A 14955-nucleotide genomic window follows, 5' to 3' on the forward strand; every position below is an offset into this window, starting at 1 on the left:
TCTCCTCTTTTTACCTTACCTTATGCCTTTCTGCCTCATTATGCAAATGAAGAGGGCTGCCCTTCTTGGTCCAGCTCCTCTACTATTGGTCAATAAATGGAAAGGAGCAGAATCGGGTCAAAATTAAGACTTTTGCGAAACCTAAAGACTAAAACTTATAATAATAATGTCCAGTCTGGACATTATCTGGACAGTCCAGATAATGTAAAAACAAGGAATACATCTATAAGGAAAAGGAAAAACAAAAATTAACGTACGGAGAAAGGAAAAACAAAATATATATATTTTTCTTCTTTTATTTTTAATTATGTCAATTTTGTTCCTCCATAGTGAAACACCGTTAATACGGTGCAAGGTTATATTCGAAAGGTCTATGAAAGTCTATGTAAATGTCAACAAAATGATTTTGCATAAAACTTCCTTGTTGTAAAATGTATTCTTTACAGCACCTTTTACAACAATTTAATCTATGCTTTATTTAACACCCATGAAAAGCCATACGAATTTGTGCATTATTCACCAGGGAGGGGATGATGATGTTTCCCAATCATTACGTCAGTTTTGGTCATCCATATTTCACTGCTTTTTCCAACGGCAAGTAAAAGCAACAAGATCAGCCAATAAAAATCAAACAGCCAGAGGGGTGGAACCAATTATCTTTAAACTATTCTTGCTCGCAACATATGCTCTTTTACTTTAAACTTCACTGATAACTATTGCATGTGAATGATATTAAGTTTGAGGGGTATGTATATTTTTATAAGGGTAAAAGTACAGCAACTCTATGAGGAGTCAAAACTTTGAAGGGTTTAAAGCCACTTCCTGCAGCTCACACTGCCTGTCGCTGTGCAGCCTGGATGCGTGTTTGGAGGGTTGGGTTGTACATGCAGTCTGGACTCGAGCTCGTAACACTGGCACTACTGTATGTGCAAACCAACACTGTCACCCGGAGCTCACCAGACAAGAAGGAGAAGCATAGACTAGACTAGAAGCCACGTAAAGCGAGATTCATGAGGGTGTAAAACGGGGATTATCGTTTATTATTTCCACAATAAAGGTATCAAATGAAAGCTGAGGTCAGAAGTGATATAGGTCTTACATGTAAAATCATATTAAAACTTATTATTCAAGATTTTAATACTTTAACATTTACATTACATGCCATTCTAATTTCCCTATACATGTACTTTTAAATTGTGGTGATGTACATATTTTACTTTTACAGATAAAATAGCTTTGAATTTTGTAATAGCTAAAATAAAAAGTCAAAGCGCTCCTGAAATAGTATAGTAAACTTTATATGGACTCCATTTGGATCTCTTCAGGTTGCCTATCAGGCGGACAGGCCAGCTAATGAGGTGGTTGATGTGGCTTGCATAACATCCCTCAACACCTTGATCATCGTGTCTTTGGCTCCTATTTGTTGGCTTTGGTTCAGCTTTCAACACGGTTGTCTTCCTTCACACCAAACGATCCAAGTTAGCCATTCCCGCTTCGACCCATCAGTGGATTATTGACTTCCTGCCCTTCTCTTTGCTCTCTGTACAAATGACTTCACCTCCTCTCATATGTCTGTTCTTAAAGTTCACGGATCACACAACAGTCACTGGCCTGATCCATGAGTCTACAAATCAGAGGGAGGTCTGACAGTTGGCTACATTACATTACTTTTAGCACATGCTTTTATCCAAAAGCGAGTTACTTAATTAGACACCTTCTTGATGCCACTGTACTGCACGATATAATAATTTGGATCTAAACCTTCCCAAGATATTGGAGATGGTGGTGGATTTATGTAGGGCCACCGTATCACATCTCAATCTCACCATACTGGACACCCCTGTGGGATCTGTGAGGCCCTTCAGGTTTCTGGGCAGCACCATCACACGGGACCTGAACTGGATGTCCCACACTGACGCCTTGTAAAAAAGGCCCAACAGAGACTCGGCTTCATCTAGCAGCTGAGGATTTTCAGTGTGCCACACTAGATGCCAACCCAGCTTTACTCAGCTGTCATTGAATCCATACTCTTCACTTCCATCAGCATCTGGTTTGGTTCAGCTGCCAAATCTGACACAGGGAAGTTGTAATGAACAGTATGGAGTGTAGAGAAGATCACTGGTGCCTCCCTACTCTCCATTCAGAATCTATACTTTTTCAGGATGAGAAAAACAACTTTACCCACACCCACCCTCTCACAATTTCTCTTTAGTGTAACGTTTCTTTCCAGAAATCATTCACCCATGAACAATTAGATGCCCGAAATCTTGGCTCAGCTATAATACTATTTTATGTTGTGGCAAAAAGACAGATTCCAACAGACTTGACACAGCTTAGTGAGAATCTTTTATTCTGAATAAAAGTCAGATTCCTTCCAACCAATAAACTATTGACGGGTAATAATTTCTGTCTTTTTGGACAAGGGAGGATGGTGAGCTAGAGGCATCTTGGTTCCCATATCATTAGCTATGACCTTGAATATGCAGATAATCTCATGTTACCGAAGTTTCTTTTGCTTCTTAAAGTGCAACATTGGATAAAAGCTACTGGAAACAAGACTGTTAAAAAATATACTTGTTTAGAGGGGTCGATCTTTTCTTTAAATTCATTATTCTTAGTAATGGGAAAAAGTATCGCCCTTTTCAAAGACATTATAACATGTATGATAAAAACAAATAACCTTCAATCCTCTGGTTTAAACTTCATAAACTTAATTAAAGTCATGTCATCATAACATTGGCGTAAAATTAGACAAATATAAGCTTAGATGAACATTAACATATAACTGACTACACTATATCATTATTCATAACAAAATAAGAGAAAATACAGGAGGATTGAGTGGAAAAGCTAAGAACACCCTTACTGCTTCCATAGCAATTAAAAGGGTAAGTTGAAGCCATGTGTTGTTTATTAAATGTATTCCATCAACTGATCATAAACAATTAATATCAATCAATTTTATTTCCTAAGCAAATTATTACACTCAAGTAAATATCCAGTGAAATACCTTCAAAGCTTTATAATAACTAATTCAGTCACTATAGAGTTACTGCATACCGGCAGGGTGGACCAGTTCACTAAAAGGAATAGCTAAAGAAAAGAAAAAGGCAAACGTTTCCCAAAGTAGCGAGAGATATCTGCCAATACAGGACTGTCTCAGAAAATTAGAATATTGTTATAAAGTCCTTTATTTTCTGTAATGCAAAAATGTCATTCTGGATTCATTACAAATCAACTGAAATATTGCAAGCCTTTTATTATTTTAATATTGATGATCATGGCTTACAGCTTAAGAAAACTCAAATATCCTATCTCAAAAAAATTAGAATATTTTGGGAATCTTAAAGGTATTGTGACATAAAAAACACATTTTTCTTGATTTTGAAGAGGAGGAGCGGGGGCAATGATTGACAGGAAAGGGGGAAAAGTACGCGTTTTTCACAGGCAAAAAACACAGTCATAAAAGAAGCCAGGCATGGAGTACTGGAGTGAAGTTTTTCTTTTTACACCCTTTTAGACACATTTGAGGGATATTGGCCAAGACTTTTAATAGTGTTAAAAGCATGTTAAAAATTATGTCACAATACCTTTAATCTTAAACTGTAAACCATAATCAGCAATATTAAAATAATAAAAGGCTTGCAATATTTCAGTTGATTTGTAATGAATCCAGAATGTATGACATTTTTGTTTTTTTTAATTGCATTACAGAAAATAAAGAACTTTATCACAATGTTATAATTTTCTGTGACAGTCCTGTACGTATTTTGGTTTCTCTAACGAAGTACTTTATTTTGAAAACCCTAACCGGATGTGCCGCTGCTGCTGCTGCTGTCTTGCTGGTGGACCTTACATGGCGCAGAGAGAGTGACGGGGACTGTTTGCTAATCTTTGGATCTGGAAGCGGTGGATATATATTTCTGGAAATGGTGCAAAAATCCTGAAATGAGAGTGTGAAATGATATCAGCTTGGAAAGTGTGGATCAGCATCACTGCCCCGTTGATGAACACGTGCAGGACGGGCCCGAGGAATAGCTGCTGCTGCTGCTGCATTCATAAACACTTCTTTAGGACTCACAACAACCCCTGAGCTTTGTTTGTGGGTCACTAAGCACCACGGTTCACCGTTGTGCACGTGGGTTGACAATGGCTCAAAAGGGTAACATGAATATAGAGCACGGCGGGGGAGTTGGTAGACTCCGGGAGGAGCACGAAAAGGTAATGTTAATAGTCGACATGTTTGCCTTGCGAGGAAAAGCCTGTGATGTTAAGGCTGATTTATGGTTCCGCGTTACACCAACGCAGAGCCTACGGCGTGGGGTACGCGGCGACACGCACCGTACTTGGCGCGTCGCCGCGAACCCTACGGCGTAGGCTACGCCGTAGGCTCTGCGTCGTTTTAACGCGGACCATAAATCAGGCTTTAGTCGACGCAGTCAGCTCGTGGCCACGCGGTGGGAGTGGGTCTGCACATGTCTTTGAATTACCCATCTTTTGTGTCCCATACCGACGAGATGACAGTTATAATAATGATTGTTTTGCTCCAGGAGATTGCAGCCACTCACCTGCCCGAGTGGCTTTTTAAACATGGAGACTAATTGCTTCAAGTTCACTTTCGTTTCCCTGCTCGAGGTGCCACTGTTGTGATTTTGACTTGTGCAAACTGTTGTTGACCTTTAGACGTGACCATTCGGGTTTGTCTTTGCCCTCCAGCGAAGCAGTAAGTGTGTTAGTAATTTAAACATGTGACGCCCACCCCGACACGAGTACTCAGACCGGAAGTCTTTTCTTTAGGTTTTTTTTCAGGGTGCTTGAAATCCTTGAAAGTGCTTGAATTTCAATGTTGTGTTTTCAAGGCCTGAAAAGTGCTTTAAATTTTAGTTTTAAGTGCTTGAAATTATAACTGTGTCTTTCACAAAATTGGGATCAGACTGTATAGTTTAGTTATTACAAGGAGAAATAAAAACAGTAAGATGAAACATAACTAGATGTTTACAGCACGATACAATGTACATAATTGTGATACAAATCGGAAAAAAATAATTTACTGTATATATATATATATTCCTGTAGATAGGTGCTTGAAGATTTTGAAAATGACCCTTAAAGTGCTTGAAAAGTGCTTGAATTAGACCTTGAAAAATGTGTAGGAACCCTGTTTTTTGCAACACCGTGAAAGAAAAGTTCAGATATTACCTTTCACTTTAAAGGAGCTTGAGGCAAGAATAAGAAATGAGACTCATTAGCGCCACGACGACCGTCGGGGTTACTGCAGCCAACAGCGAAGCCGGCACGGGAGAACGCTCATGCAGCGTCATGTGACGTCACATCCGCAGGACAGCGCGGGAAATTCCGGCCCGGAATTGCAGCACATTTTGCAGCACACAGTCTGTTCAAGGCAACGGAGAGATACACTAGAGGGCTCACTCTTTTTGGTTTGGAACACTTCGTCTGACATTACTAGAAAACTTAAAACGTATATGCATTTTTTTTTCATAAATCCTGCTTCAAGCTCCTTTAAATGTTGTGGTTGTATATGGGTTTAAGTGAACCTTTTGTATTCTTCCGTCTGTAATGTTTTGGGGTATTACTTGCTGTGAGCAGACCATGCACCTGTTAAGGTGCCATTATTCGTTGGCACCCACATAATAACATTATAGTACTTCACTATGGTCAACTGTGAAATTATACCCCAGATCTGGTCTGTGTTGTGATCTGAAAGGGGCTTCTTGGAAATTTGTGGGTTTAAAATGTGTCAGTGTTTTCTCACAAATTTTTTTCAAGTCACAATCTAGGAGAGTTGCTTCCCTTATAAGTGAGTTTACATCAGAATTTCTTCATTTAGTTTTTGTTATATTTGAATTTATAAAGTTAAAAGTGTAGATTGTTCTTTTTTTACCCTTTACTTTTTACTAATTTCCGCCGCCTGCATTTTATTTTCTCTCAAAGTGGCCCTAATACAAATATATGATAGAAAAGTCCCATGAGGTGTAATAGCTTGATCCATTCCCACAGGTCATCTTAGAAGTTTTGAACTTCACCGGTGCAGTTTGGTTTATACAACATGGGGCCCCACGAAAAAAGCAAGAAGCGACCCTGCCATTTGGATATTGTTAACTTTTGATAATCGTTTTTATGTCTTGACATTTCTGCATGTGTGACACAAGAGTTTTATCTAAGTAATACTAGCTGTCAAGCGAAAGGGCTAAGTAGAAATGATTATTACTCAGGTGGAAAAGGGAATATTATTGCAACTCACATTTCCCTACAACTTCTTTAAACTATTATATCCATGAAGAATGATTGTCTTTTGTTTTGATTCAAAGTAAAGTATTTGTCCTAACAGGTGGTGAAAGACTGTGAAACCCGGATTCAGCACTGGTAAGCACAAAATGTCAAGAGTTTGTCATAATAAGAAATGTTTTCTTATAATAAGAAATATGTTTCTTGTTTTTTTTTTTTTTTGACAGTACAGTGTATAATATACACAGTGCCTTGAAGTATTCACTCTGTCATTAATTATTTATGGTAACGTTACACCCTAGAATTAAAACAGGTGCACGGGAGGCTTGTATCACTTGGTGGTAAACACATCTAATATTTGAAGACTTCTTTAACCACTTGAGCGTTAACATTATGCTCACAGTAACTGTCAGTCTTGTGTTACAGTATGAACTTCCTTCCCAGTCTTAGATCGCTGAAGGTTTTCTAAAGAATGTATTTGTGTTTCGGACCAATTTCTTTGTGGACTACAAACATCTACTGTTGTGGAAAAAATATCCAGCACCGATATACCTAAATAATAGTAAACTGATATGCATGAAGAATTACAAATTGCCTAGACTTGAGGGAATTGATTGAATTACCTTTGCATGCAAAGGGTCAAAACATATTTCTGAGGTTTGATGCAGGAGTGACCCAGAGAGTCGCTACAGAAGTTTTACCAGAATGGAGACAAAATATTAGACAAAATAACATGCAGTTATCAAAACAACATCTGCACAGTTGTGTAAGGCAGCTGAACCCAACTGCGACATCCACGCTACTCTGGTGAAGCTACTACTCAAAAATGGAAAAAGTTTAATCTGCTGCACTCATAAACGGGATGAACAAAACTAAAAAGCATTTGGAAACAATGACGTAGTCTGAGTGGTTTGCTTCTTCTGATGTGGACCCAATAGTCAGGATATAGCTTTTGCTTTCTCGCCAAGTGTAAAACATGTCACCGGCAGATTCCAAACAGACTTTAACGTGAAACAACGTGTCTGCATTTGAAAATACTACCCTCATTTGCAAAAGAAAAAGCTATTATAAGAAGAATCTGCAACAGATGTAGTTTTCGGTATTTAAAAAAAGTCATTTTAAAACACGTCAAGATGCTTCAAAAGGTACTTAGAGTATCTGCTTCTGTGACAGCTCTGAAACGCTGCAGGTCCTCCAGGCTTATCTCGGGCTTCTTCATTACTTCTCAGATTAATGACCCACTTTCCCGCTCTGTGAGGTTTGGTGGTTTGTACTTTCTTGACAGGTTTGTTGTGGTGTAGTTTTCATTACGTTCTGTAGTAATAAATTAAATTTAGCTCCAGGGGATATTTGGCGTGTTTTATTATTTTATAGCCCAACTCTAATCGGTAACTTGCCAGAAGATTGTACCGAGCCTGTTTGGAGTTCTCCTCAGTCTTAGAGTCCAGGGCCTCCCACGACAGTTGTGTGTAGATACTTTGATCAAGTGACACCTAGATTACCCACTATCCTTTAACTGGGGTGATGCTATAGACCACTGCCAGGACCACTGACTTGTTGCTCAGGTTGAAGTGATTCTGATCTTCATCTCTTCCTTTTTCAATGCTCTATGTTGTCATATTTGATTTAAGTGGCACTGAGGAGTATTTTCATGTTGAACTATAAGTTTCATTTCTTGTGAAATGTTTGATTATTATTTGGAAGCATTACCCAGCTCTTGCAGTCTTTTGTCCCTACTATCAACAAAAACCACCCGTCGTAACTTTGGACTCCTGCCCCGGTCCTCTCTGGCAACAACTGCCTATTGTTTTATGGGAGTGTTCCTCAGGCCAGGTCCTCAGGACCCTCTGCCCTGCGAATTTTAAATGTTTCTTTGGTTCAACATGACTGATTCATATGAATGGATTATCTCATGAGCCTGTCTTCGGGGTTTTCACAAGTCTGTCTCAGTGATCCATTCATTTGAGCTGGATTGAAAAATGCTTTATACTACAGTGTCAGACATCAACGATGACGGTCAACAATGACTATAAGGTGAAGCTTGCTCACAGAGATACTGTAGACATCATTGCAGATGTGATTAAGAGATCGTAAGGCAAAAAAACAACCAAAAAACAACTATAAATAAACAACTTCTCCATATGCTATAGTGATATTTTTTCACGTATCTTAAAAAATAATTACATCTACACTCATTAAGTTCCTGTACATTACCTAGGCTTACTTGTTAAAAAGTGTTTTTTTCATCATGTCCCTCCCTCAGTCTTCATGGGTTTATGCTGGATATGGTATTATGGGAATTGGTAAATGGCTTACACTTACCCAGAGCACTACACTGAAGACACACACACACACACACACACACACACACACACACACACACACACACACACACATATTCACACATCGGTTGTCTGCGGAGCTGCCACATACAACGACGCTTGCCTGACAACTGGGAGCAACTGGGGATTCAGTGTCTTGCCCAAGGAGACTTTGGTGGACACAGGAGGAGCTAGGGCTCGAACCACTGACCTTCAGTCATTGGCAAACGCTCTACCATTACTAACTAGGAACTTGGATTTCTGTTTTAAAACTCATACAAAACAGATACTCATAAAAACTAAAAAAACATAACAAAACATATCAGAATTATGTTTTCATTTATATCTCGTTCCACAGAAGGAAAGCTCACCAAGTTAATGACATGTCTTATTGGTCCACTGTGTGTTACTTTTATCTGTAGTATCTGTCCTAAACCTAGTTCTGTTCTGTGAGGGTGATGCATGAGAACATGAGCGTACAAGGATAAAACGGCACCAATTTTATTATTTACGACTTATTTTTTCCTTCTATTACGATTGTTGGAATATGAGTAAAAGGGTTTCTGAAATGTTTCAACAACAGTAAAACCTAAAAATAAATGTCTTAGATATGTCACTGCTGCGGGTATTTAATGATTTGATTTTAAATATGTCATTGAGAAGGTCTATATGAGTTTAAAAGGACTGTGAAACAGGAAGATGAAAGAGATTTATCCTCCAGTATTATGGGCTTTTAAATCCAGTGTGCTTTCATCTGGGAATATAAGCTTTTCTGCAAAAATGTGGTTGAAGTTTAGGAATCATCAGGAGGTCGTGGTCTGACAAAGCTGACATGAAGTATTACTTAACACTAACAGTAAGGAGCATTTTCTTGATGGAGCAGAAACCTCAGCTTTAATACCTAAAAATATTCAGGTTCTTTTGTCTTTCATGGTAAGAAACGTTGGTTTTTTGTTGTTATTGTGCTGTTGTTAAGAATTAATCTTCAGTCTGTTGTCATCGTCCCTGTTACTAGAAAGATTGTCATCGATCTTATAATTGGACAATAATGTATCAATGCAAGAAGAGCTTTTTTTTTGTCTTCCAAACTAGGTACTAGCGACATCTTGTGGGCACTTGAGTTATAACAGCCTTTCACTGATAAATGGACCTTTGCTCTGATTTTGCTTATTTTGACTTATAAGCAAATACTTCAGTCAAATCAGCAGAATCGGAATTGGGACATTTATTTGACTAGCTGTCGAATCAACTTTGCAGGAAGAAGGTGGAGGGTGATTACGAAGCCCTGAATGACCGCCTTCAAACACTCCCAGATCAACTGTCCTATGACATCATGGTGAGCGCCAACCTTGTTCAGCCCATTCACACCTGAGACAAGACAAGAGCTGCATGCTGCAGCAAACCAACAACTAAAACACAATTGACAACGCTTGTAGCTTCACAGATGCCTCCATGAGTCATTTTCAGAATGTTATTACTTTTCATCTTCTTTGCTCCACTTGTCATGTTTCTCCCACCTTCTTTATTACACCTATTTTGAGTCTATCATTCTGCTCTTTTATTCCTCACTATAACCCACCGTGTCCATGTGCAGGTGCCGTTCGGCCCTCTGGCCTTCATGCCCGGGAAGCTGGTGCACACCAACGAAGTCACCGTGTTGCTGGGAGACAACTGGTTCGGCAAGTGCTCTGCCAAGCAAGCTCAGACTATTGTGGATCACAGGATGAAGTGTGAGTGTCTCACCGAGGTCGTTTCTCAGCAGATATCACCGAGTGCTTGTTAAAGGCATCACTCAGCGCTGCTGTTCATCCAGCAGAGGGTGGTGGTGGATCATCTCCAGATAGATGCTCTGATAACTGAAGGGAAAAACTATCTTTACTCTGCTGCGATTTACGAGTTTAGGACAAATCTGTGTTTGTATCTTTGCCGTGTGAAGCATCCGAAAAATAAATGCTGTTTGCAGCAGGCTATTCTGACAAATGGGTGATGCTTTATTTCACACGTGGTTACATTTGTTGAAAGTAAGTGGGGTGAACTGCGGAAATCATTAGCCATACTTTTCTTGTGTTTATTGGTCGCTCTTTTGGCTACACTGGTTGTTTTAAAGAAATATAAAACGATGAATGACTATCAGCACCCTGTTTACAAATCCATATACAGCAGTGTTTTTTTTTCGCCTCATCTCATATGCCTTGTGTGTAGCTTTACTTGCCTGCGTTAACCCCGCTGCTCATTCTAGGTCTGAGAATCACACATCAAGTCAAATGGGCCCAAGCAACAGTCTCTGATGTGAACATTATTAGAATGTTTAGTGAAGCAGAAATGTGCTGCCACAGCCCATCCGCAGCCCATCCGCAGCCCCCGCCCCCCCACCCCTGACCCCCCTGCCATCCCTGCTATTACAGAGCTAAGTGCTGTAATACAAACATAGCTAGCTGAAATGTGTCAGACAGCGGCTGAGTTGTCAGGCCTTCTGTGTTTGACCTTTCCTCACTTCCAGTTGATGCATTGACTGGAGGGGCTCCCGATTGCCATGGAAACAAGGGCCCTCTGCTGCTATTAGTGAAAGGGCTTAATTGTTGTGAAGATTTAATGATCCGGAGTAGTATTCAGGGCAGAAGATATTATGAACTGTTTGTGTCATAATTTTTTTTTCATTCCCCCTCTCTTCAACTTTTTAACTCTTGAGCTGCTGCTTGTCACGATGCTGAGTGTTTTAATAGTATTTCTGTAGTCGCCTGCTGCCTGTTTTTTGCACATTAGATTCGATCCATCTGCCTTCTGGTATGCTCATTCCTGAAAATGCATCTGGTTGTATGTTTGTTTTTACAGACTTGAAGAAAGAATTAGATGATCTGTCCAAGACGAGGAAAAATTTCGAAGCAAGAGTCGGGCTCGCGAGGGATTTGGAAACCATGTCCTCCGTATGTTGCCTTTCTGCTAATCGTCTCGCACATAATGGGTTGTGTAAGACATAAATGCAGCAGATGTGTTGATTTTTTTTGGCATTCTTGTGCTTTAGGGTAAAGGCGACTATGTCGACATCAGAGAGACGGTTGCAAATAGTTACTCCACTGTCACCAAAGGTATCTTTGTCAGCCATCCATTTATCTTAATCCTGGTTTATGAGAAGACAAAGAAAACTATCAGCCAGCTGCTGAATTCTGAAACTAAATTAGAGGGATTTTTTTTTTTCCCTTTTCTCTCTAAGGCATAAAGATTGAATTGACTTTTTTCCTTTTTTTTGGGTCTGTGTTAACAGGAAAGCAAAGAATAGCTCACAAACCACATTCCATGCCAAAGCTGGATGCAGGGTTTGATTTTAAAAAGGAGGATGAGGAGGACGTAGGAGAGACTGAGGATGGGGGAGGAAAGAAAGGCGTCTTGACTGAGGAAGAGTTGTGGGCTCGGTTAGATGAGCTCGAGAAACTGGAGGAGCAACAGGACGATCAGTACAGGTATACACTTTGGTTGTTTCTCCACTGCTCCTGTTTGTCCAGTCAAAATAATAATGCCTCTTGGAAATGCTTTTCTTCAGATTAACTGATAATGCAGACATGAACGGCGAGGACACGTCATCCTCTTCCTCAGAAGAGGAGAAGGAGGCAGATTCTGCATCTCCAGTAAACGGCTTGAGTTTGAAACCCAGCTGGAGCTCTGTCCCTCACAGCAAACTGCCGCTGGCAGACAGGGAAGAGGGAGACTATGAAGAGGGGGAAGGCGGCTCTCTGCCCACCATCTTCTTCTCGCACACAGTCGAACCCAAGAAGGTCAGCGTGATTAGATAAATTAGAGTTTGACAGGTTGGATGTGAAAACCACAAAATATTATGCTTTGTTCGTCTCTTTCAAATTCTGTGTGCATTTCTGCGTGAGCGGCCGCTTCTTTACTCTTTCCATGTCTTGTCTTTTGCTTCAGGTGAGGATAAACACAGGCAAAAACACCATGCTGAAGTTCAGCGAAAGAAAAGAGCAGAAGGAACACTCAAAGAGGAAAAAAAAGAACGGCCACAGTAATGGACACTCCCATCACGAGCTTCACAAAATCACCACCCCGGCAGACGTTTACAGGTAAGAATAACCCGGATATAACGAGTCCACGGTGGACTCTGGCACGCTCCTCTCTGATTGATTGCTGCCTGTCTGTTGTCAGGTTGTTTGTGGATGTAAAGAACGGGGAGCCCGTCCCCAGGAAGTCCATCTTGAAGTCGCGGAGTCGAGAAAACAGCGTGTGCAGCGACACCAGCGAGAGCAGCGCCGCAGACTTCGAAGAGCGCAGGGTGATCGGACGCGGCCTCAGCCACGATGACACGACGCACAGCGACACCAGCGATGGCATCACAGAAGAAGACAGTCCTACGGCAATGCCGTCGCAGACCTCCGGGCGATTTGAGGTGGAAAAATAAAATATAGTGGTTAATTATTAGTTTTTGATGTTTTTTTAGCTCAAAAAAGATAATAATGATGTACAGCACTTTTAAGATGTATATACGGTAATGCAGTCAACCATAAACTGTATGTCTCATTATCGGATCTATTTTGAACAACAAAGTGAGGGAACTGGATTTCTGTTTCTGAATTTGTAGGTGATGGTCAGTGAAGTCTGATTCTTTATTAGAAAATAATATTTTTTCCCAAACAACATAATGCCATCTTTAATTATTTTCAATGTTAGGATGAATTAAATAACTATGTTAAATACTTGTGCTTATAAATATGTGGTTAAATCGTTAGAAAAGTTTAAAAATACTGCTTGAATTTTTCCTGGGGATAAGTTGCATGAACGCTGTTGTCTTAAAGGTTTGTCTGCTTCTGTTTGATCCACATGGTGAGATGTTGGACTCTGGAGTAGGTTCCTGCAGCTACAGCTCTGTAAAAACCCCAAATACTGAATATCCAATGTTCCTCTTATGTCCTCATCAGCGCTTCAAGTTTGTGCATCTTATTTGTCATTCATCTCATGTTTCCCATGACAATAGAGGGGCAAAATGGTTGAGCCTTCTTGCTTGAGCTCTTCAGCCGCTGTGTCTACTATTCATCCTGCTGGGAAACTTATCCTGGATCTTACTTGGGCTTTTGAAAGGAAAAAAATATATATGTTCCTGTTGCCATAGCTTTTCATTACATCACATGTTGAAAAATACCAGGATTACAAGCAAAAATCCTCCAAGACATTATCCAAGCTAGCTCAGAGGAATGTTACGACAGGAACCACAGCTCATGAGCAATATGAGCGTGACAACTGTAAAAACTCTTCTGTTACATTTCAGTCATAGTAAGAGTGAAAGTGATGAGACATGTCACACCGACACTCGTTTAATGTGTTCCTCCCTCTTTTTCTCAGGCGTTTTCGGGTACAGTGGTGGAGAAGGACCCGATGCCTTCAGCTGTCCCCCATCTGACCATCGTCCCTCCAGCTCTGCCAACCATACCGGAGAGGAAACAGGAGGAGGTGGCGCCCGACGTCGCCCCACCCCAGCAGGCGCCTAAAAGGGTGTCCAAATTCAAAGCTGCCCGGCTGCAGCAAAAGTGACATTTTAAAGACAAAAATCTTCATCTTCAAGCTTTCTTCTCTTCCTTTCTCTTCTTTTAACTGATGAACTGGACAAAAACATCATCCTCTCACAGTTTTGCTCATCTTTACACCTCTAGTGGCCCTGGTGTCCCGTCATTCGCTATCATAAAACATTCAATAGCAACATTTGCAAATCACCCTTGCTTTTTTAAATAAACTGCAGACATTTCTCTCTTTTTCTTTTTTGCTTGTCTATACCTGCAGTAGAAAAAAGCTTTGACGAGTTCATCTTTCCGTTGGCCTTACTCTAGCTGTTTGCTGTTTGTCATGAGTTGACCTGTTTTCCGCTCTTCTGTCGATCCACGCTGCTGCCAGGTGAGTTAAGACTGTACTGTAGGTGTTGCCACATAGGACGAATTGCCTTGTTTTGTTGCTTTTTCAAGTTGAATCAGGTGCCACTAGGTGTAATTTTACCTTCTTTTGACCTGTTTAATGAATGTATGTTTTCCTTTGTGATCAGCTTTATGGGAAAAAAAAGAATATTGGTGAAAAATAAATGATTTAAGTGCAGGATTTGTTTCCTTTTGCTTTATTCTAGGAAATAGCTTGCCCTTTCCCTGTAGTCATGAATCTTTTTTTATTCTGCTTACATGGCTGTATTGTGTTTCTGGATATATTATTAACATAATATAAAAGCTGTTGCACACTGCATAGCTTTTCTTTTTTGCAGGTGATGCTTTAATGGTTTGGGTATTTTTTACAGCCATTCCCGTGCAATGCAGTTGATCCGGGCATGCATGGATAATTGTTATTCCTCTAGATTTTTCCTGGTGTGCATTAAAGTTTGAAGAGCATATTGCAGCCAAAGTGTTTT

At 40.1% G+C, this 14955-nt stretch overlaps 1 protein-coding gene across 1 annotated transcript; it reads left to right on the forward strand.

Moving 5' to 3' along the window:
• The first annotated feature begins 3832 nt into the window (after positions 1–3832).
• uri1 (URI1 prefoldin like chaperone) lies at positions 3833–14665 on the forward strand. Its single transcript, XM_061721398.1, has 11 exons — positions 3833–4221; positions 6350–6384; positions 9825–9903; positions 10162–10297; positions 11400–11491; positions 11590–11653; positions 11830–12025; positions 12106–12337; positions 12486–12637; positions 12720–12960; positions 13911–14665. Exons 1-11 carry the CDS (start codon positions 4150–4152, stop codon positions 14097–14099), a joined length of 1488 nt encoding a protein of 495 aa, XP_061577382.1. The 5' UTR covers positions 3833–4149; the 3' UTR covers positions 14100–14665.
• Positions 14666–14955: the final 290 nt, after the last annotated feature.

The sequence above is a fragment of the Cololabis saira genome, chromosome 5, assembly GCF_033807715.1.
Source record: "Cololabis saira isolate AMF1-May2022 chromosome 5, fColSai1.1, whole genome shotgun sequence".
NCBI classification, from domain to species: Eukaryota; Metazoa; Chordata; class Actinopteri; order Beloniformes; family Belonidae; genus Cololabis; species Cololabis saira.

What these genes read in the sequence shown, in the direction of transcription:
- uri1 (XM_061721398.1), top strand. Translation starts at nt 4,150, where the DNA reads ATGGCTCAAAAGGGTAACATGAATATAGAGCACGGCGGGGGAGTTGGT. An exon ending in TGTGGATCACAGGATGAAGT is followed by an intron (nt 10,298 to 11,399) that starts GTGAGTGTCTCA and finishes TTGTTTTTACAG; the next exon opens with ACTTGAAGAAAGAATTAGAT. An exon ending in TTACTCCACTGTCACCAAAG is followed by an intron (nt 11,654 to 11,829) that starts GTATCTTTGTCA and finishes CTGTGTTAACAG; the next exon opens with GAAAGCAAAGAATAGCTCAC.